A 22,133-nucleotide genomic window follows, 5' to 3' on the forward strand; every position below is an offset into this window, starting at 1 on the left:
CTGCCAAAATAAACTAATTCCAGGGTTATTTTATGGCATTGCAAGTTAAAAAATGTGGCACAATTGAGCCCTTTTTTCGGACGGGATTAATTTAATATGGGGAGGTGAGGTAAAATAATTATTACCAGAGGTTCTCTGTGATTTTTGTCCCTTCCGAACGATTCAAGTCAGTAAAGATTACAGAGACTTTTACCTTCTGGAAAAAGGACCTTGGGTAATACTAATCCCGTTCGAATAGACCCGCTGTAAAAATATATGGGAAAATTCAGTCATTTACTGTTTAAAAGTAGTTTTTGGTGCGTTTTGCAAGCATTGAGGTGCTTGAAGAAGCATTTAGTTGCGTTGTAGGTGGTGGGACAACTCTGGCAAACCTCCAGTATTCTCCACATACCATTTAAAGCAATTACTGACACAATCCAATCAGAATTGTTAGACTGGACCTAACTGTTTTATATAACCTGTCTATATATATATACACACACACACACACACACACACACACACACACACACACACACGACAGACTGGCGCTCATGCTTTGTTTGCTCACGTAACAACGGGAAGCAATGTCATACGCACATGACGACAAGAAGGTTGCTGTTGTGCGTAAAGCGAGTTACCCCTCACACTTCTGCTAGTTAGGATTCTGAAGAGCTAAAGTTCTTCATAGATCCCACCTAACTGGACAGAAATTATTTAAAATGGGTTTTTCTTCAGAAACATGCTCACATTGCACACAAAACACCCCAGACACCTATTTACACGCTATTTGGCATTGCACCTCAGTTAAAACATTTTGGGAGAACGTTACTGACTCACTATCCAACCTTATGGGTTGTCACATCCCACTATCTCCCTCTCTCTGTATATTAGGTGACATATCCATAATCAGTTTAGACAGTACAAACAGTCAGTTACTCCTAGTGGCCCTAACCATCGCCAAGAAAACTATCCTCATGAACTGGAAATCAAGAAACACCATACACATTACAACTTGGAAAAATTTACTAATAGAGTACATCGCCATGGAAAACTTGTCTACCTCTACTCAAAATGATACATCAGAATTACACCCTTCTTGGTCAGCTCTGTTTAACTTCCAACAGTCATGAATCCACTCACCTTCTTTGTCTGAAGCCATCCTTAATGATACACCATCAATAATGGGAGGGGGGGGGGGGGGTCCAGGAAGAGGTAGCAACACAGACTATTATTAAATAAATAAAATTGCTTATAAGATTACATTGGAATCTCTCTCTGTCTCTATCTCTCTCTCTATCTATCTCTCTATCTCTATCTCCCTTTCTATTCTCTCTCTTTCTATTCTCTCTCTGTCTCTCTCTCTCTCTCTCTCTGTCTCTCTCTCTCTCTCTCTCTATCTCTCTCTGCGCTTGTGGACCCTGGATGGTTGTGGCATACTAATCCCTGTCATGTGCGGTTCTGATTAGTCGTGGGTGGGGGTGAGGTGGGGCCGGGGGCCTTGGTCTTTCGCCCTCCAGCTAGTAGTTGTCGCGCTGTTTTAATGCTTTACATATTAGGTGAGGTGCACACACATTCATTTGGAGCATAAAACTAGTTTAAATCAGGAGAAAAAAAAAAAAAAAAAGGAAAAAAAAAAAAAAAAAAAAGGCACATATATAGGGTAAATGTGGCGTGGACATGGCGGCCTGCGTGGGCTTTGCACTGGGCAGGTTCCATGCTACACGCCATGTTTGTTTTAATGCATTATACACTAGTTGACAAACACATCAGACAACAACAACAACAAAAAACACAAAGATAGGGTCAGCGTGGCATCTATGGAACAGCTGGGGGATGGGCATGGATCTCGGGACCCTGGCAGCACCTCACCTTGATAGCCCATTGCATTACGACTCTGGCAGAGGTCTATCCTATGCCATGGCCATGAGGGGTATCAAAGCTTTATAATACCTTGTTATTAATAGCTGATCAATATTACCATTATTATAATTATTTTTATTGTTATTATTATTAAAATCATTGTTACCACTACTATTATTATCACTATTAATGACTTTATCAATATCTACCATTATTAATATTATTATTACTATTACTACTATTGTTTTTATTTGTCCTCTTCCTGACCCCTTTAACCTTCCCCTCATTCCGGATGAAAAGAGTATATTTGTATATATGTTTGTCATTACTACTACTGATAATACTATTAATACTATTTGTCATTTCTAATTAATTGGATTTATCATTATTATTGTTATTATTATTATTAATATTGCTATTACTATTGCTGTTGTCACCTTCTTCATACCCCATTTTATTTCCTTATTTATACACATATATTTTTTTTGGTTATGTCTGTTGTACTTCCCTACATAATTCTTTATTCATACATTAACACTCCCACACCAGTTACACGCTCAAACACACACACACACACACACACACACACACACACACACACACATACATACACACGCACACATCGTACTGGCATGTTATGTTTTGTTGGCCCTTGTATTTGTATTTTGCATCTTACTTCTCTTTTGTAAATATTGTACTTGTCTGTTTGCATAAAAAAAAAAAAAAAAAAAAAAAAAAAAAAAAGGATTCTGAAGAGCCGTTAGCTGACTGTTGCGCCCGGATAACAGAAAATCGGCAAAGAGGAGAGATGTGGGCGGAGCTTAGGTGAAATAATGACTAACAGACAGCAGACAAACGGCAATCCACCTGTAACTCAAAGTGGCCACGCCCTTAATAATGCAGAACTTTAAGGCTTTATAAAATGTAAACGAAGGAGTTAAAAAAATTCACCCCCTCACAGTCGTCATGAAGGTCAAAATTAGCCGTATAGACCAAAACCACAATTTGTCCCAGGCTGTAAACATGTTTTTTTCTGCTGTAAAGTTGGGCATTTTAACATGAGGCTCAATGAGATTCTGCTCCTTCTGGAGTCTATCCCTAGTGGCCAGTCGAGGAATTACAGTTTAAGTCACTTTTGTATTGGCTTCGACTTGGTCAACATGCCTCACATGTCAAAACAAACTCCACAAGACGTCAGTGATGGCTTTTTGTGGCCTCTAGAGGCCGCTCTTGTGCTGTATAATGACAGCGGATCCTTTTCAGCAACAGACACAACACGGAAAAAATCGGGATGGATTATTTTGCTGATCGTCCCAGTGATTGTCCCCTTTGACTAAGTGACTGAAAAAAATGTCCCCTTTTACTAAGTGACTTGCTAACGTGGCTCTACATATTGTTCAGAAACCAAAAAAATGTAGTAAAACAATAATTAAGTATAAATCATTTAATTTGGAAAATGTCAAACAGGCGTTGAGGTTGAATCTCGGTAGTTTGTGTGTGTCATTGCAAACCTTTTTAGCAACACAAACATTGCCTCGTTACAAACACACAACATTGCATCGTTGCGTATGGTGTTAATTTTGACAGCAAATTTTGATTTACTCTTTTTTTTCCTTTTTTTTAAATGTAAGTGGTTAACCACGGTTAGATCTGCACATTACAATTCAACTATGCACATTTATTACACGGGACATCCGTTCTGACTGGATATCTTCCCTAATGGTTCCTCCCTAACATTTATTCATCCACGAAAATGACAGTATGAATATCCCACCCACAGTTTTAGTCATCCAAAACTTTTTTTTATTTAGTCTTCGTCTCGTTTTCGTCACTGAAGAACGTTTTTTTAAATTAACACTGGTTGCATGTAAAGGTTAAATGATTATCATTGTTTTGCAATTTAACAAATTCAAATAATGTTGAATCTAAAGCCTTTGAACTACTTTTGCTCGACAAACGGCAATCGGCAAACTCATTCACTCTTGTGTGTATCAGTGCTGTGCTTGGCCTGTAGTTGCTGCTTTTCATCTAATATTATGGACCGTGTCAGAGTAATGTGGGACTTGTCATTGAAATTTGACACAAATGTTATTAGTGTTGAAGTGGAAATCTGTATGGGGCTGTTCTTCCAGTCATCTGCAGCATTTAAGCCCCGTCCTGTAGATCATTTTACTGATAGTGGGGATAATAAGATAAAAATAAGATTTAGGTTTGAACTAAGAGCCCATCTGGAGACCGGTGTCATGAGAAATCAAACCCCCCTCCCCCAGGAATTGGGTCTCCTTTAGGACCCATGCCTGATCAAAAGTTATCATGAGGTCTTGACGAAAAACACTAGCCAATAAACGTCTGTTGAACCAATGGGATTATTCGGGGATCCTAAAGAAGGAGATTTCTCACCACGCCGGCCCCGAAGATTTAGTGTTTGTGTTGACTATTCACAATCCTCCTCTGATATTATGTTATTTTACAAGTATTTATGTCTTTGAGGCTGACATTTCTTCTTTTAATTATACATTTTAATATGTTAAATTCCCTCTTTATTTCATGTTTTTGTTTTTGTCTGTGTCCAGGCGGAATGGGTGGCCTTAAACTACGTGCCATTTGCGGAGCGATCCCTGGAGGTGGTGGTCGATCTTTATCAAAAAACGGCCTGTCACAAAGCCGTTATCACAGAGAAAGTCCTGCAAAACATCATTAAGGTACAAAGCATTTTATTTATCACATTTATTAAACTAAATGACCTCAGTAAGTATAATTAAATTGACTTAAGATATGCAAATCATGTTAGCAATATGCTAAATCATACTAGCAAGATGTTTTGGGGTTTCATGACCCTTTAAATCACCTTAGCAATGTGTTATATAATGATTCCAACATGTTAATCATGCTAGCAATGTGTTAAATCATGTTAGCAACATGTTAATAATGTTAGCAAAACATGTTACTCATGCTAGCAATACAGGGAGTGCAGAATTATTAGGCAAGTTGTATTTTTGAGGATTAATTTTATTATTGAACAACAACCATGTTCTCAATGAACACAAAAAAAAAAAAAAAAAAATCAAAGCTGAATATTTTTGGAAGTTTTAGTTTTTAGTGTTAGCTATTTTAGGGGGATATCTGTGTGTGCAGGTGACTATTACTGTGCATAATTATTAGGCAACTTAACAAAAAACAAATTTATACCCATTTCAATTATTTATTTTTACCAGTGAAACCAATATAACATCTCAACATTCACAAATATACATTTCTGACTTTCAAAAATCAAACAAAAACAAATCAGTGACCAATATAGCCACCTTTCTTTGCAAGGACACTCAAAAGCCTGCCATCCATGGATTCTGTCAGTGTTTTGATCTGTTCACCATCAACATTGCGTGCAGCAGCAACCACAGCCTCCCAGACACTGTTCAGAGAGGTGTACTGTTTTCCCTCCTTGTAAATCGCACATTTGATGATGGACCACAGGTTCTCAATGGGGTTCAGATCAGGTGAACAAGGAGGCCATATCATTAGATCTTCTTCTTTAATACCCTTTCTTGCCAGCCACGCTGTGGAGTACTTGGACGCGTGTGATGGAGCATTGTCCTGCAGGAAAATCATGTTTTTCTTGAAGGATGCAGACTTCTTCCTGTACCACTGCTTGAAGAAGGTGTCTTCCAGAAACTGGCAGTAGGACTGGGAGTTGAGCTTGACTCCATCCTCAACCCGAAAAGGCCCCACAAGCTCATCTTTGATGATACCAGCCCAAACCAGTACTCCACCTCCACCTTGCTGGCGTCTGAGTCGGACTGGAGCTCTCTGCCCTTTACCAATCCAGCCACGGGCCCATCCATCTGGCCCATCAAGACTCACTCTCATTTCATCAGTCCATAAAACCTTAGAAAAATCAGTCTTGAGATATTTCTTGGCCCAGTCTTGACGTTTCAGCTTGTGTGTCTTGTTCAGTGGTGGTCGACTTTCTGCCTTTCTTACCTTGGCCATGTCTCTGAGTATTGCACACCTTGTGCTTTTGGGCACTCCAGTGATGTGGCAGCTCTGAAATATGGCCAAACTGGTGGCATGTGGCATCTTGGCAGCTGCACGCTTGACTTTTCTCAGTTCACGGGCAGTTATTTTGCGCCTTGGTTTTTCCACACGCTTCTTGCGACCCTGTTGACTATTTTGAATGAAACGCTTGTTCGATGATCACGCTTCAGAAGCTTGGCTATTTTAAGACTGCTGCATCCCTCTGCAATATATCTCACTATTTTTGACTTTTCTGAGCCTGTCAAGTCCTTCTTTTGACCCATTTTGCCAAAGGAAAGGAAGTTGCCTAATAGTTATGCACACCTGATATAGGGTGTTGATGTCATTAGACCACACCCCTTCTCATTACAGAGATGCACATCACCTAATATGCTTAATTGGTAGTAGGCTTTCCAGACTATACAGCTTGGAGTAAGACAACATGCATAACGAGGATGATGTGGTCAAAATACTCATTTGCCTAATAATTCTGCACTCCCTGTATGTTAAATCATTCTAGCAATGTGTTAAATCATGTTAAACAACATTAAATCATGCTAACATGTTAACAACATGCTAACCATGTTAACAACATGCTAATCATATTACATGTTAAATGTAATATGTACATCACATGTTAAATCATGCTAGCAGTGCGTCAAATCATGCTAAATATTTCTGATAGACTATTGGCTTCAAAACATTAAATCTTTGAACTTTTAAAACTACTTAACTGAAAACCTTCTAACTTCAAGCTTTTAAATCTTTTTCAGACTTTCTGATCTGGCTTTCTCAAGCCAAGTCGGTCTTGATTAACTGTTTTTATCTAGTGGATTTCTGTCATGCACTGCAAAAAATGCTTTTCTTACTTAGTATTTTTGTCTTGTTTCTAGTCCAAACATCTAAAAATTCTTAACTAGACAAGCAAAAGTAGTTGCCTTGTTTTGGTAAAAAATAACTCAAAATTAAGAGAGTTTTTTTCTTAAAATAAGATGAATAATCTGCCAGTGGGGTAAGAAAATAATCTTAAAACAACATTATTTTACTTAGGCTACGTCTACACTAATCAGGATAAATTTAAAAACGGAGTTTTCGTCTAAAAACGCTCCGCGTCCACACTATCATTTTCAATCGTTTTCCAAAAAAATGTCCATATACACTGAAACGTCTGAAAACGCTTACATCCCCGTACTGCGCACGAGCAAATCCAAGACGCTTCGACTTGCGTCATTTCCGCTATACTCGTTTATTTACTCTTTGAAATTTTGCGGCAATGTCGAGAAAAGGCACTTTTTTACCAGTATGTACTAGGGTTGTGCCGATAGACGATAGTATCGTGTATCGACGATAGGCAGAGAGATCGCCGAAAGCTGAAGCTGTTGGCGATTTCAAGGCGATATTTGGCTCGTTCCCCATGAATATAATAAATAAATAAAAATTATTATTAAATGAAAATATTATGATCATAGTTATTATTATTATTATCATCATCATTACATTAATTGTACTTATTCTGCTTAGCCTTACTATTCACATCAACATCAAAGCGCGTGGTGTTGCACTCACAGGCTACGTGCCGCATATATACTGCGAGTGCAACACCACACGCTTTTAAAATGTAAAAATGAGTTACTCTTCAGTGAAAAAAATGTTTTTTTAAAGACGAAAAAACTACATAGTTTCAGAATTTAATTGCAAGGTGATCAACCTAGCCCTATATTCACAAATTCACATAAGCCACGGCGAAAACGGCATCATCATCATCATCATCATCATCAGGCTAAATCATTTTTTTTTTCATAAATGTACATTTATTTTATACTTATAATAATACAATAACAAATTGCTATATTATAATTATAGGCTATAGCCTATACATTTGAACAGAGCAATCAGTCAAAAAGTAAAAGCAGCTTTATTTCAAACGACTTAACGACGGAACAACAATGAACAAAAAATATTGCACTGGCCGTTAAGCTAAGATTTCTTGTTAAAGTGCAGTGAAATACTTAAATGTCAGCAGACAATTTTCTAATAATGTGTTTTAGCCCTTGCCCGCTGTATGGGCTACAGAAATAAATAGTCCATTATAATAGACAGGCTGTGACACCAGGTTGACGGTAGCCTAAAAATAATAAATAACGAAATAGGCTTTAATAAATAAAAAAACACAATGAAAGAACTCAAATAAAACGGCAAAACAATTAAATCACCTCAAATGTATAGGCTACTCGAATGAACTTATTGCTTAAACAAACACAAGGCCAGAAACAATTAAGACAACAATTATTGTTATGCAATTCAGGTATCTATTCCCAAAAATGTTTTGTATAAGAAAACCAGCTGGTTTGAGAAGGTTGCGGTGGGGAGTTATGTTGCCCGCTGCACTGAACACGCGTTCCGATGGAGCCCGTTTCACACATACCCCGTCTGCAGTGCGTGTGCGGTGCGTATTTTTTTCAGTACCCATGTTAACGGATGACAGCTGTCACACTGCACGCGGATGCGGTCCATCAGTCTGTTCCAGGAGCGGTGCGTCTGCAGCAGTGCACGGATCGTTTTCGTACCGAGGCTATTTTTTGCTGCGCTGCGCTGCTGCATTAAAACGACAGAACATTGTTCGCATTAAAATAAACAGGTAGGCTATTGACGCGAAAATCTAGTAATTTAACCAAAGATGCGTATAACTTAAAATATAGGCCTACTCTTGTTTCAAAGTCAACACATGGCTTTTTTTCTCAAGTTAAGCAAGGAAACGAGACTGCAGGATTTCCTTTAAAAGGTTTAAAAACGAAAGAAAAGACGAGAGTCGGCTGTTTTTGAATAGCCTATTGTAAGTTTCTAATTTAAAATGTTTGTGATTTAGGCTATAACCTATGTTTAAATGTTTTGCCACTTGTGTGAGCTAAATCTAAATATGAATAAATTAATTGAATAAAATGCTGTTTATGTAGGCTAGTGACGAGCCATGTTCAGTAAAAACTTTTGGATTTTAAATAAAAAATAATGAATAAATGCTGTGTTTGTGGTATGCAACAGCGGACCAGTTGCACACGGATTGCTTCACGGATGAACCTAAATAATACAAACACAACACATCTGGTTAACTAGAAGAGCATCATTTCGATTGTTAAATAAGAGGCGATCTGGCTCTCGTTGCCGCTGTTTTCAGTGCTGCAGATTTCTCTCGTGGCTCGTGCATGTGCAGAGCACTTTAATCTAACTTTTGTATTCGTTCCGGTAAAATCACGAAACAAAATGCACAAAAACTGTCCCTGCTCTTCATGTACAATCAATGATGATATTCGGTTTTAATGAGAAAAAAATTCGAGGATTTAAAGTGTGCAAATCTATGCCTTTATTCACGTGAAAAATCTGGACACTAACGCTATATTGTGTTTAGATGCATCCCCTTATAATACGCCATAAAGTGTGTATCATATGCACACAAAAAACTGCGTAGCCTACCATTTGTAAGCCAAAGCTCATTTTGACGTATACATTCCACGAGATTGCACACTCGTACTATACGCATTTTCGTGAGACTGTCCCACCCACTTTTTAAAACAAAGTTATGCCACTGAATGCTCCGCCCCGACGCGATAAGATCGCGTATCGGCGATCTCACAGGCTGACGATATGACGATTGGAAAATTAGGCATATCGCCCAACACTAGTATGTACAAACGGACATTAATATTTAACAAGGCTGTCAAAACAGAAAGCATACAAAACAGCTGCTGTACAATGTCGTTCACCATCTTGGCTGAATTGGTCACATGACTGCATCACATGGCTAAAAATGCAACATCGTATTAAAAAGCCTCCGTTTTTTACAGTCCACACTACGACGCGAAGACGGCGTTTTCAAATGTATCCGCTTTGGAGATCGCTTTCAAAACGATACGTTTTCATTGTCTTAAAACGCTGTCTCAGTGTGGACAGAAGGCCAAAACGGAGAGAAAAATATACGCTTTCAAATGAAAACGTATTAGTGGACATTAGGGCTGGGACGGTATTATGTTGAGAGTATAACTAATGCATATGCTATTTTAAATACTGTACTGTATTCCAGATATATATAGCCTACATTTTACAATAATAAACGCTCAAACATCCATTTGCATGCGTGTTTATTTTCCGTCAGCGAAACAACACATAGGCTACAGCCTGTAAAACATTTGAATGATTATAAGTAAATAATGGTAATCTTAAGAATATAAGAAAATTAAATATTTGTTTAAAAAAATTGTTTTATAGCCTATTGCACCGCAAAGATGCGTCGTGCCGGTCTGCGCTTTGAGATGAATGTGGGACAAGAGCTGGATAGACAGTCTCGAATATCTTCGTCTTCATGTTTTCTCCTGATGTTGTAAAACGTCTGAAGAGTGAATTTTATCTTCCACTGGGTCAAGACATTTAGGCTATGTTTGATTATTCACTGCTAGAGAAAGCGAAAGTAAAACCGCTGCGTGTGAACGGCGCTATTCAAATAAACTGGACGCGCATCAAGTCTAATAACAAGCACAAACTGTGTTAAATAATATTTCGTCCTACAGTGTTTTTCTACTTTACCACAGTAAAAGATGTAAACGGGTGTAATAGACAAAAACGAAAGCACACGAAAGGAAGAAACGTTTATAATTCCCTGCAAAAATGAGTGCGCCACAAGTGAAGATTTGGGAAAAGAAACGAGATGTCCCGTGGGATAAAATAGACTAACGTTAGGCCTATTGTTAATATTCAAGGAAATTGAAATATCGGATGACCAGATTGCAAAACAGAATTAAAAAACTGGCAAATCTTAAATTGGGTCAGCCTCCCTCTTAGCCCAGAAATCTAGACGCACCCTAGCGGCAGCAAATCTAATCTGCCTTGAGTGTCGTCTAGCAACTCTCAATACCCTTCTGAGCTGTAATCGCCAAACTCTTGCCGGGCCAATCACATCGTGTATAGAGTCGGTGGGCGGGGCCATAATGACGACGGCCGAGTTGCGTTTGCGTGCTTCTAGTAAACACAGAAACTGGCGAACGGCGGTCTTTCGAATCAGCTTTGACCGCGACTCTGGAAGACTTGGAGTTAAGCTTTTCTCTGAGAAAAGAACAAAGAACGGCACTGAAGTCATTCTTAAAAAGGGAAGATGTGTTCAGAGTTTAGACGACCGGATACGGCGAATCTGCTCTGCTTCACCTTCGTTGCTCTGGTTGGTGTAGCGCTATCCTATCGCGTGCAGAGGGAGTTTGACAGACAGCCGTTTATCCGCCCCTCGGATTGAGCTGTCAATGGTGAGTTTCCAGACCAAACATCTTGATGTGGGTCTGGCTTGTCAGGCTAACTCCCTCTCTCATTCGGCATGAATCCATAGCCTGTTTTCATGGCTGCGATGTCCAAATGTATTTCCCTTGTAAAAGCTTTGTGCTTCACCCCTGTGGTAAAAAAATCACGTAAAACAGCGTTCACATAAAAAAAACAATGGGTCAATATTATAGTTCGAAATTATAGTTTTAATTAAGTAGAAAATAGTATGAAAGGAGAAATTAGTATAAAAAGTGCACAACTCCTCCTAAGTGGAAGCAGCTAATTTTTCCCCTCACATGCAAACTAGCGCGGATGAGTCCTTATTCGGGTTAGTAAAATAACTAAATGTAGTGGAAAATATATTTATGTAAAGAGATACAATAGAGTAGCCTATAGTAAATTCTATATTTTTATACAAATAAAACAAATTATGGTAAAGTGAACATGCTAGTTTTTCTAGCAAAAAATATGAAGGCTGGAATGTAAACTTTTATTTATTTTTTGCGGTGATGGTGCGGTGACTATCTCAGGTAGGCATCACGTGACCGCGGCATTGCGGTAAAACGGTAACCGTCCCAGTCCTAGTGGACATGGCCTTACCCCATTGCCGTATTATTTAGCATTTTTTAAGCAAAAACTCTCTTAATTTTGAGTTATTTTTTCCTAAAACAAGACAATAGTTGTTACTTGTCTAGTAAATGTTTCTTAATGTAAGATTTTTTGGATATTTAGATTAGAAACAAGACAAAAATACTAAGTAAGAAATTCATTTTTTGCAGTGTGCCATATTTTGAATTAGTAGTTTTGTATATATTTATGTAACATGTTAGACACTGCGTCAGGCTTATCTGTGCATGTTTAAAGCAGAAGCTTCTCTGTGTTTAGACTCTGAGGATTCCTCTGGGTCTGAAGTACGCCTGTCCCGCTGAGAGCACCTGGAAACTGGCCGTCTCCTCTCTGCTCAAAGTGCTTTCTATTGGACTCCCTGTTGCCCGGCAACAAGCATCCTCAGGCAAATTTGACACGATGTGGCCGGAGCTAGCGAACGCATTTGAGGACTTCCTGTTTACCAAAAGGTGTTCAATTTCTTTTGAAGAGGATCTCAACATGATAGCATGATATATTAAACGCAAACAGTGCTCACTCACGTTCCTCTTGTATCCCACAGCACACCTCCAGATAATCTGTCCATACAGGAGTTCCAGAGGAATGAAGCGGTAGATGTGGAGGTAATTTCATCTGACAGTACATCCACATATTACTGTTATGAAACCAACATAAAAATACAGAGGTGGATTTCCAGAAATATTGGGATTGATTCATGATAGGCTGATATAACCGGCCGATTTGTAAGGCTGATATTTGGTCATTTTGTGATAATAAAATGAATTATATTTTTAGTTAGGCATATATTGTCTAAAATAAGTGTTTGGATAAATGCAGCAATTTTATGTATTTATTATTTGCTCTGTGTATGTATATATATATATATATACACACACCTATCAGGCATATCATTATGACCACCAAAACAACCCTGGACATGGACTCCATTAGACCCCTGAAGGTGTGCTGTGGCACCAAGATGTTAGCAGCAGATCCTTTAGTTCCTGTTGCGAGGTGGGCCTCCATGGATCAGATTTCTTTGTTTAGCACATCCCACAGATGCTCGATTGGATTGAGATCTGGGGAATCTGGAGGCCTAGTCAACGACTGAAACTCGTAGTTGTGCTCCTCAAACCATTCCTGAAGCGTTTGTGCTTTGTGTCAGGAGCATTATCCTGTTCGAAGAGCCACAGCCACCAGAATACTGTTTCCATGAAAGGCTGAACATGGTCTCAGCAATGCTTAGGTAGGTGGAGCGTGTCAAAGTAACATCCACATGGATGGAGGACCCAAGGTTTTCCAGCAGAACATTGCCCAAAGCATCACACTGCCTCCGCCGGCTCGCCTTCTTCCCATAGTGCATCCTGGGGCCATGTGTTCCCCAGGTGAGCCACACACACACACCCGGCCATCCACGTGATGTAAAAGAACACGTGATTCCTCAGACCAGGCCACCTTCTTCCATTGCTCCGTGGTCCAGTTCTGATGCTCACGTGCCACTGTTGGTGCTTTCGGCGCGGTCAGGGGTCAGAGGTCACCCTGACTGGTCAGCGGCTATGCTGCCCCATACGCACAAACTGAGATGCTCTGTGTATTCTGACACCTTTCTATCAGAACCAGCATTCACTTCTGGAGCAGTTTGAGCTCCAGTAGCTCGTCTGTTTGATCGGACCACACGGGCCAGCCTTCGCTCCCCACGTGCATCAATGAGCCTTGGCCGCCCATGACCCTGTGGCCGGTTCTCCACTGGTCCTTCCTTGGAGCACTTTTGATAGATACTGACCACTGCAGACCGGGAACAGCCCACAAGAGCTGCAGTTTTGGAGATGCTCTGACCCAGTTCTCTAGGCGTCACAATCTGGCCCTTGTCAAACTCGCTCAAATCCTTACGCTTGCCCATTTTTCCTGCTTCTAACACATCAACTTTGAGGACAAAATGTTCACTTGCTGCCTAATATACCCCACCCACTAACAGGAGCCGTGATGAAGAGATCATCAGTGTTATTCACTTCACCTGTCAGTGCTCATAATGTTATGCCTGATCTGTGTATACACACACACACACACACACACACACACACACACACCAAGGTTATTTTCGTAAACGAAAACTGAAACTAAGACTAAAACTATTGGTCAAAAAACATTTTCGTAAACTGAAATAAAATTAAAAAATCTGAATAAATAAAAAACTAAAACTAAACGAAACTAACTACTCTTACTAAAAAACTAACTGAAATAAAATAATAATTAGCAAAAATAAATATTCGTTTTCGTTATTAATAAGCCCTATTTAATGCGGTGGAAAATCTGACATCTGACTGTGGCGGTTGAGGGAGTGTCTGTATATATTGCGCTAGTGTGCGTGAAGTGATCTGAGGAGGAGATTAACTGCTGTCCTGTGACGGACGCGTGTAGACAGGCAACACCTAAACGGCAGTTCACAAAGAATCAATGCGTCCATGGCAGTGAAATGGGAAATAACACAAGGTAATGAGATGTACGTTGAACTTCTTTTAAATTAAGCTCACTGTTTTAGAATGCCGTTTCTTACGCGACGAGAGACGCAGGCACAAAAGTAGTCAGCAACTAGTAGAAAGTAACGTTACTAGCCTACTGTGCGTTTGAGATTTCATGTTTGCATAATATTGACTGGCTCAAAGATGTTATCATAATCATTTTATATCAGGTTAATGATATGTTATATCCCCTAACCCAATCCCTATCCCTAAACCTACCCATCCCAAGAACGTGCAAAACAATAGATTTAAATAAAAACATGTTTTGGCCGATTTATAAGCCTTTTTAACTAGTCAGTTATCATAATATTTTACTAGATAAGTGAGGACATTGGTCCCCTTTACAATTATAGCACAACACACACACACACACACACACACACACACACACACACACACACACACACACACACACACACACACACACACAGCACAACAGTGTGTGTTGGCTGTATTCAGATGACTTTAGCTGTGCTCTTACACTGCTAGCCTGCATTGTACTACTGAAGAAATTAAAATAAGCTTTTAATTGTTTAACAAGATTTCATTTTTGTTATGAATGAGTTTGTCTGGAATTTATAATGTTTACTTTTATATTTTACGTTGCATTTATTTTGTTCTTTAAGATAGGCTAATACTCAGAGGATCTATGTCAAAAATATCAAATATAATTTTTTAATATCAAAATATAATTTATTTCATTTTTAATCTCCAGATCGTTGTTTGTATAGGTCATAGTTTGACTCAAGCTTTTTTGCTTAAAGGTGAAGACCCAACTTTATGCATGTTTTGTAAGGCCGTCCTGGGTTTAAACAATAATGCTCATTTATCAAGTTATTTCACTTAATGTTTAGTAAGATTAAACTCTAATCTGTTAATTAAACTTTGCTGAAATTAAAAACCTTGATTTGGCCTCTACACTTCATTATGGTAACTCTGCTAAACTATAATTACTAAAACTAAAACTGAAACTAAATAAATAAAAACTAAATAGAAATGTATTTGCAAAATAAAAACTAAACTAAAACTAGCAAAACCATTTGTAAAACTAACTAAAACTAAACTGAAATTTGTAGCAAAATTGAAAACGATACTAAAATAAAAACTAATTTCAAAAAGCAAAACTATAATAACCTTGACACACACACACAATAAATGTTATATATGTATAATGTAATCTATTAAAAATTCGTTTTTTGTCCTCTAGGTGGTGCAGTTGATCAGCACAGAGATTTTACCATTTGCCAATTTCATACCCAAAGAGTTCGTAGGTCGTATCATGAGCATGCTCAATAAAGGATCGATTCACTCCCAGTCGTCTTCATTCACAGGTAGAGAACATCAACTGTCTTCATCTGATTCAGAAAGTGTCAACTGTTCTTATAGCAATAGTTTACTCACTAAATGAAGATCTGCTCATTTACTCCACAAGATGATGTTAGGAAGATATTCATGCTGATGTTGTCAAAATCCTAAAAGCATCAAGTAGTACATAAGACTTCATAAGCTTGTGTAAAGAACAGAATGACATTAAAGGGGTCATGAACTGCACAAGGTTATCAAGATTATTACATAAAAAAACATCCTAATAAAGAAGTAATAAGGTATTTTTTGTGCTGTTTTTGACCCTCTCTTTTGAACACGTTTTGATGGGCGTGTCGCATTCAAGACTTGGAAGTAAACGCCCACTGCTTTGATTGGGTAACCGTGTTGCATATTAAAATACGTAAGTATTTGGAGTTACCACTGTTATAGTTGACAAAGGATGACTTGCGTGTAAATTATGAATGAATGTACCATTGTTTGTCACACTGTCGCTCTTATATTAATATATTCATAGTTCATAAATGCAGAAGCAAAGGAAAGAAAATCATATCTATTCAGTTTGACTGCGGTGCTATAGTATAAATACTCAGCACATATCAACGATCTGTTATCCTCAGAGGCGTCTTTGAGGTTTTGTTGCTGGAGTAATTGTGTGTTTCTGCCGGTGTCATATTTGCTACTACATGACGTGTGATTCGGTGGGCGGGGCTAAAGAGGTGATGATGTAGAAGTGGGCGTCGATCTTCTGCAGAGGCGGTCTTCCGCAGACTATGACATCATAATGTGACAAAATCCGAAACGAGACTTTTCTGAGCTTGGTTCGACTATCGAGGAAGTTTTAAAAACTTGCAGAACATTATTTAGTGAGCTCTTGTATGTCAAAAGATCAAGGAAAATACGATTTGGTAATTCATGACCCCTTTAAAGTCACTTAAAGGCACTTAGTCACTTAAATTTCACCCAAAAATGTAAATTGTGTCATTAGTTCCTCCTGTGGTTGGACACCCGTCAGACCTCCGTTCATCTATATTAGTGTTGAAATCCGATGGCTCAGAAAGGCCTTCATTGACACCAATGTCATTTCCTCTCTCAAGACCCATAAAGGCACTCAAGACGTCGTTACAAAGCCCATCTCACTACAGCGGCTCTACAATCATTTATGAAGACACCAGAAGAGTTTTAGTGCGGAAAAAAACTAAATAACGACTTATGTAGTGATGGCCGATTTCAAAACAAAGATTCGAACAGTTATGAATCAGTGAATCGATTCATGATTCGGATCTCCAAAGTCATGTGATTTCAGCAGTTTGACACGTGATCCGAATCATAAATCGATTCACTGATTCACAACGGTTCGAATCTTTGTTTTGAAATCGGCCATCACTACATAAGTCGTTATTTAGTTTTTTTCCGCACTAAAACTCTTCTGGTGTCTTCATAAATGATTGTAGAGCCGCTGTAGTGAGATGGGCTTTGTAACGACGTCTTGAGTGCCTTTATGGGTCTTGAGAGAGGAAATGACATTGGTGTCAATGAAGGCCTTTCTGAGCCATCGGATTTCAACACTAATATCTTCATCTGTGTCTGAAGATGAACGGAGGTCTGATGGGTGTCCAACAACATTAGGGTAAGTAATTATTGACAGAATTTTTATTTTTGGGTGAACAAACCTTTTCATAACAATGGTCAAAAGCAGGATTTGGAGTATGAAGGCACTAACTGTCCCTTCTCGTCCCGAGCAGAGGCCGAAATGGACATCCGTATGCGGGAGGAGTTCTCTAAAGTGTGTTTCGAGACGCTCCTGCAGTTTTCCTTCAGTAATAAAGTGTCGACGCCGCAGGAGGGCTACATCTCCCGAATGGCGCTGTCAGTGCTGCTGCAGCGGGCGCAGGACGTGCTCCGACGATACGTGGAGGACGAGAGACTCAGTGGACGCTGCCCGTTGCCCAGGTCAGCTGACGGAAATACACACTCAGGCCCTGTTACGCTGGTATTAAAGGGATAGTTCACCCTAAAAGGCAAATGTGATGTTAAAGCTACACTGTGTAACTTTTTTAGTGTATTCTTAGCCAAAAAACACTGTTCTTTCAAAAATATCTGTGCTCCTTAATGTATATTTACTTCTTTCAAGTAATAAAGTATTCTCGTAAGTTTATAATATGCCATTGAAAACACATACGGGTGAGGGGTTCGAATGCCGGTCGCCATGTTGCTCCTCCATCTTGAAAGTACATTAGCCAAAGAGGGACATACCCGTAAATTCAAGCTTCGCCTTTCGCGTTTTAACACTCGATGGCACCGTGTCGAATGTGAAGAGGGGGATTGCCATGTTAATCTTGGACTAAATCGGCCACCGTAGGAGTTAAAACGAAATCAGAATTGAGAGGAACAGAAACTAATATTCACTGGATGGTCCAAGCGGCAACCTCCCGCGATCTCTCTTGAAGCCAATACGGAAGTAATGTAAACTGTAATTCCTCAACGGGCCTCTAGGGACAGGCTCCAGAAGGAGCAGAATCTCATTGAGCCCCATGTTAAAATGCCTAACTTTACAGCAGAAAAAAAACATGTTTTCAGCCTGGCACAAATTGTGGTTTTGGCCTATACGGCTAATTTTGACCTTCATGACAACTGTGAGGGGGGTGAATTTATTTCTAACTCATTCGTTTACGTTATATAAAGCCTTAAAGTTCTGCATAATTAAGGGCGTGGTTACTTTGAGTGACAGGTGGATGGCCATTTATCCGCCGTCTATAGTCATTGTGTCACATATGCTCCGCCCACATCCCGCCTTTTTGCCCATTTTCTGTTTTTCGGGAGTGACACGCGAAGACTCACTCGCAAGATGGCGACGCCCAGCTCGCCCCTAATTTAAGCTTCAGAACGGCTTATCAGAATCCTATGGGTGACGTCACGGACACTACGTCCATATTTTTTTAGAGACTATGGGATGGTCATATACCTTTTCACCGCTAGATGGGGGAAAATATCACAGTGTAGCTTTAACCTGCTTACCCACAGGGCATCCAAGATATAGGTAACTTTCAATCAATCAACTTTATTTATACAGCGCTTTTACAATGCCGATTGTTTCAAAGCAGCTTCACAATGTTAAACAGGACAATATTGCAACAAAAATGTTTGGCTGTACAGTCGTTCTGGAGAAAACAATGATGTTATCAGTAAGCAGAAAAAAAAAACGCATGAATTCCGATATCCTCAGATCAGATTCAGGCCTCACTCATATGTGGGAATAAATCCGATATGATTCGGATGTGTGCATTTGCGTCTGCCATGTAAGCGGTCCAATCGGATATAATCCCCAGTTAATGCGAGTCTTACGTCATTGAAAAAGGGACAGAGGCGAAAGACGTCAACTCGGGTGGACACGAACTACGATCCCATGACACCAATCGCTCTCCTCTTTTTTTTCTCTGCTTTAGGAAAGCAATGTTTAGCTGGCCTTTAAAGATAGTGCTGAAAGCTAAACATTGAATAATAATTTCGTCTGCATCCATTGCGTCCATTGTATATTGTGCCATTTTACTTCCTTTTCCGGATCAGAACGTCTTGGGCTGTTTCACCAGTGTAAATGCAAATATCGGATACAGGTCGCTTTTAAAAGATGATGGTAAGCGGGTCGTCAAAAAATAGCGAATATAGTCACCAAATCAGAATTAGACCTGAGTGTAAAGGCGGCCTTAGTTTCTTCAGTAGAACACAAATGAAGATTTTTAACTCCAACCGTTGCAGTCTGTCAGTCGTATAATGCATGCGAATGAATAAAATCTATGAGAGTAAGAAAAACAAACACAGACAAACGCAAATTAAACCCTGCGGCTCGTGATGACACATTGATGTCTTTAGACACGAACCGATCGGCAGAGCTGGACAGTAACTCAGCTCATTTACTCGAGTTCTGTACTTAAGTTCACTTTTTGAGTATCTGTACTTTACTGGAGTATTATTTTTTCTGGAAACTTATGACTTTTACTTCACTACATTTGAAAGACATCGTACTTTTTACTCCACTACATTTCTATCAAGGTCGAAAGTCGTTTCTGTTGCAGCTCTGAAAGTCGGTGGATGATTTTTTCCTTCTATAAAAGGTTTTTTGTTGTTGTTGTTTCAGACAGTCGATCAGGAATCGCTCTTATAGGGTCATATACATTTCCCCAACTTTTTTTGAACACTGATCAGTTCCAAAATGGAAGAAGACGGTTCTTAGGCGCAGTGTGTGCACTCATAGCCATACTTTGAAAGTATGTTTCAGTTTTTAAAAAAAATCAAGATTTGTTTAGTTGGCATACACTTGGTGCATGTCTTATACAATATTAAAAATATAAACATCTGGGAGAAAGAGAAGAGTAAAGTTGTGAGAATATCAGATGTGTATCAGTGTATTTGATCCGTGCATTCTGCCTTAAAGTGACAGCAGCTTTATAAAGAGCTTTGTAACTTTTCTACAAGTATTTAAATGAGTTTAAGTTAGTCGTATGCTAGTGTGTCAGACGGAGCATCACTGACTGGCTTAAACCATGATGGCATAATGTGCATTTAAACAACTATAATACAATAATGCATTGGCATAAAAAAGGAAATTTACTTTTATACTTAAGTACTTTTGAAAACAAATACTTCTGTACTTTTACTTGAGCAAAAATCTGTTTTTACAACTTTCACTTGTAACGGAGTAATATTTGACCAGTAGGACTTTTACTTTTACTCCAGTAATAGTGTACTTTGTCCACCTCTGCCGATCAAAATTGACAATTCTGAGGAAAAAAAGTCTGTTACCATTTTTATTTATGTTTTTGTTCCTTGGGAAAAACAAGCTTCCATAGAAAGTGCGCTGGACACGCTCACAAATTCAGTGTTTTCACTCCCCAGCCTTGATTCTGAGTGTTTTTCACTATTTCTATAGGCAACAAGTGACTGAGATCATCTTTGTGTTAAAAGCCATCAGCACACTCATGGATTCCTTGAAAAAGACTCAACCAGAGAACGGTGAGACGGCTTTGTCCTTCAATGTTCAGATTTTTTTAATGCAACCATGACAAACTTCTGCATTTACGTGAAACATATATGTGACACATTGCAAAAGATCCTATTGCATCTCAAAACCTAGCACGCTGCCTACCTAGAAAGCATTTTGAGGCATCGCAGCACTGCAAAAAATGCTTTTCTTACTTAGTATTTTGGTCGTTTCTAGTCAAAATATCTAACAATTCTTACATTAAGAAACAAAGAATAAAATGATTATCTTGTTTTGGGAAAAAATTACTCAAAATTAAGAGAGTTTTTGCTTAAAATAAGCAAAATAATCTGCCAATGGGTAAGAAAAATAATGTTGCTTATTGTTTGAATTAAGTTTATTTTGCTTACCCCATCGGCAGATTATTTCGCTTATTTTAAGCAAAAACTCTCTTAATTTTGAGTTATTTTTCACAAAACAAGATAATCATTTTTACTTGTATATTAAATGTTTCCTAATGTAAGAATTGTTAGATGTTTTGACTAAAAACAAGACAAAAATACTAACTAAGAAAAGCGTTTTTTGCATCGTTTTGCATCCTTGTTTTTTGCTCATTTCTCTCCTCTGCCTCTTCGCTGTCGGGGCATCAGTGGATGGGAACGTGTGGGCTCAGGTGATCGCGTTATATCCGACGCTGGTGGAATGCATCACCTGCTCGTCTCCTGAAGTAAGCTCCGCCCTTAAAGACGCCCTGGGGCCCTTCAAAGACTTCATGCAACCGCCCGTCTCCAAAGTGCAAAATGGCGAGTCGTGACTGAGCGTTTTTATTCCACCGCGAACATGAATGTGACTGTTTCATACACCACATGCAAGGACTCCGATTCACCCCCATCGTCATGGCAAACTGTTGACTGACAGCTCCAAACCCCATCATTCTAAGCTTCTTCTAATACGAGCTGAGGGTAGACTCTGATTGGCCGACTTTAACGATGTATTAACTGCTATGTTAAATTTGCAGTGTTTGTTGTTTTTATGGGTTTTTGGTCCCCCCCTTAATGTACAGTGTTCGGTGATAGTGTTAAAGATGTAATTAAGAATTACGTATTTGGATTGAAAATCAAATCCAAAAAAAAAGCATTTAAAAAGAGAGGATGGAAACATCATAATAAATACATGAAGGATGGTCTTTTTTTGTGTGAAATTTTCTCAACAGCAATGAATTTTATGCAAGATCTTACTGTAACATTCCATGTCATCTTTAGTCGCATTGAGAAGGGTTGAACCCGGTGTGTGTACAATAATAAATGGTACAGTTCTATGAACATCAAACGTATCGCTCCTCTGGTTATTCATTGAAAGCATTTCACTTCAGGCTGCGCCGGTGCAGTAGTTCATTAACGCTTAAATATGACTATGAAAAAACATTTCAAGCTCTGAGTGTACATGAAGGATTAAATAAGTACGTTTTAAAGTATAGTCGGGCAGTAATTATCGCAGGATAATTGCAACCTGACATGTTGATCGGGATCCCAGGGCCTGTCCTGTGTTTGACA

The 22,133-nt window shown here is 38.9% G+C and overlaps 1 protein-coding gene across 4 annotated transcripts in view; it reads left to right on the plus strand.

Annotated features, from left to right (window-relative positions):
- The window catches only part of mon2 (MON2 homolog, regulator of endosome-to-Golgi trafficking), a 65,536-nt gene extending 43,623 nt beyond the window's left edge, over positions 1-21,913 (plus strand). For 2 of the 4 annotated variants that reach the window (XM_067437288.1, XM_067437289.1), the window contains 8 exons: positions 4,416-4,544; positions 12,040-12,230; positions 12,323-12,383; positions 15,487-15,610; positions 15,949-16,005; positions 17,348-17,555; positions 20,530-20,612; positions 21,231-21,913. In XM_067437288.1, coding sequence (XP_067293389.1) covers positions 4,416-4,544; positions 12,040-12,230; positions 12,323-12,383; positions 15,487-15,610; positions 15,949-16,005; positions 17,348-17,555; positions 20,530-20,612; positions 21,231-21,394 — 1,017 coding nt within the window. In that variant the 3' untranslated portion in view covers positions 21,395-21,913. The remainder of the gene's footprint in view (positions 1-4,415; positions 4,545-12,039; positions 12,231-12,322; positions 12,384-15,486; positions 15,611-15,948; positions 16,006-17,347; positions 17,556-20,529; positions 20,613-21,230) is intronic. The other 2 variants (XM_067437290.1, XM_067437291.1) reach the window with 1 other exon arrangement.
- Positions 21,914-22,133: the final 220 nt, after the last annotated feature.

This window comes from Pseudorasbora parva, chromosome 25 (genome assembly GCF_024679245.1).
Source record: "Pseudorasbora parva isolate DD20220531a chromosome 25, ASM2467924v1, whole genome shotgun sequence".
NCBI classification, from domain to species: Eukaryota; Metazoa; Chordata; class Actinopteri; order Cypriniformes; family Gobionidae; genus Pseudorasbora; species Pseudorasbora parva.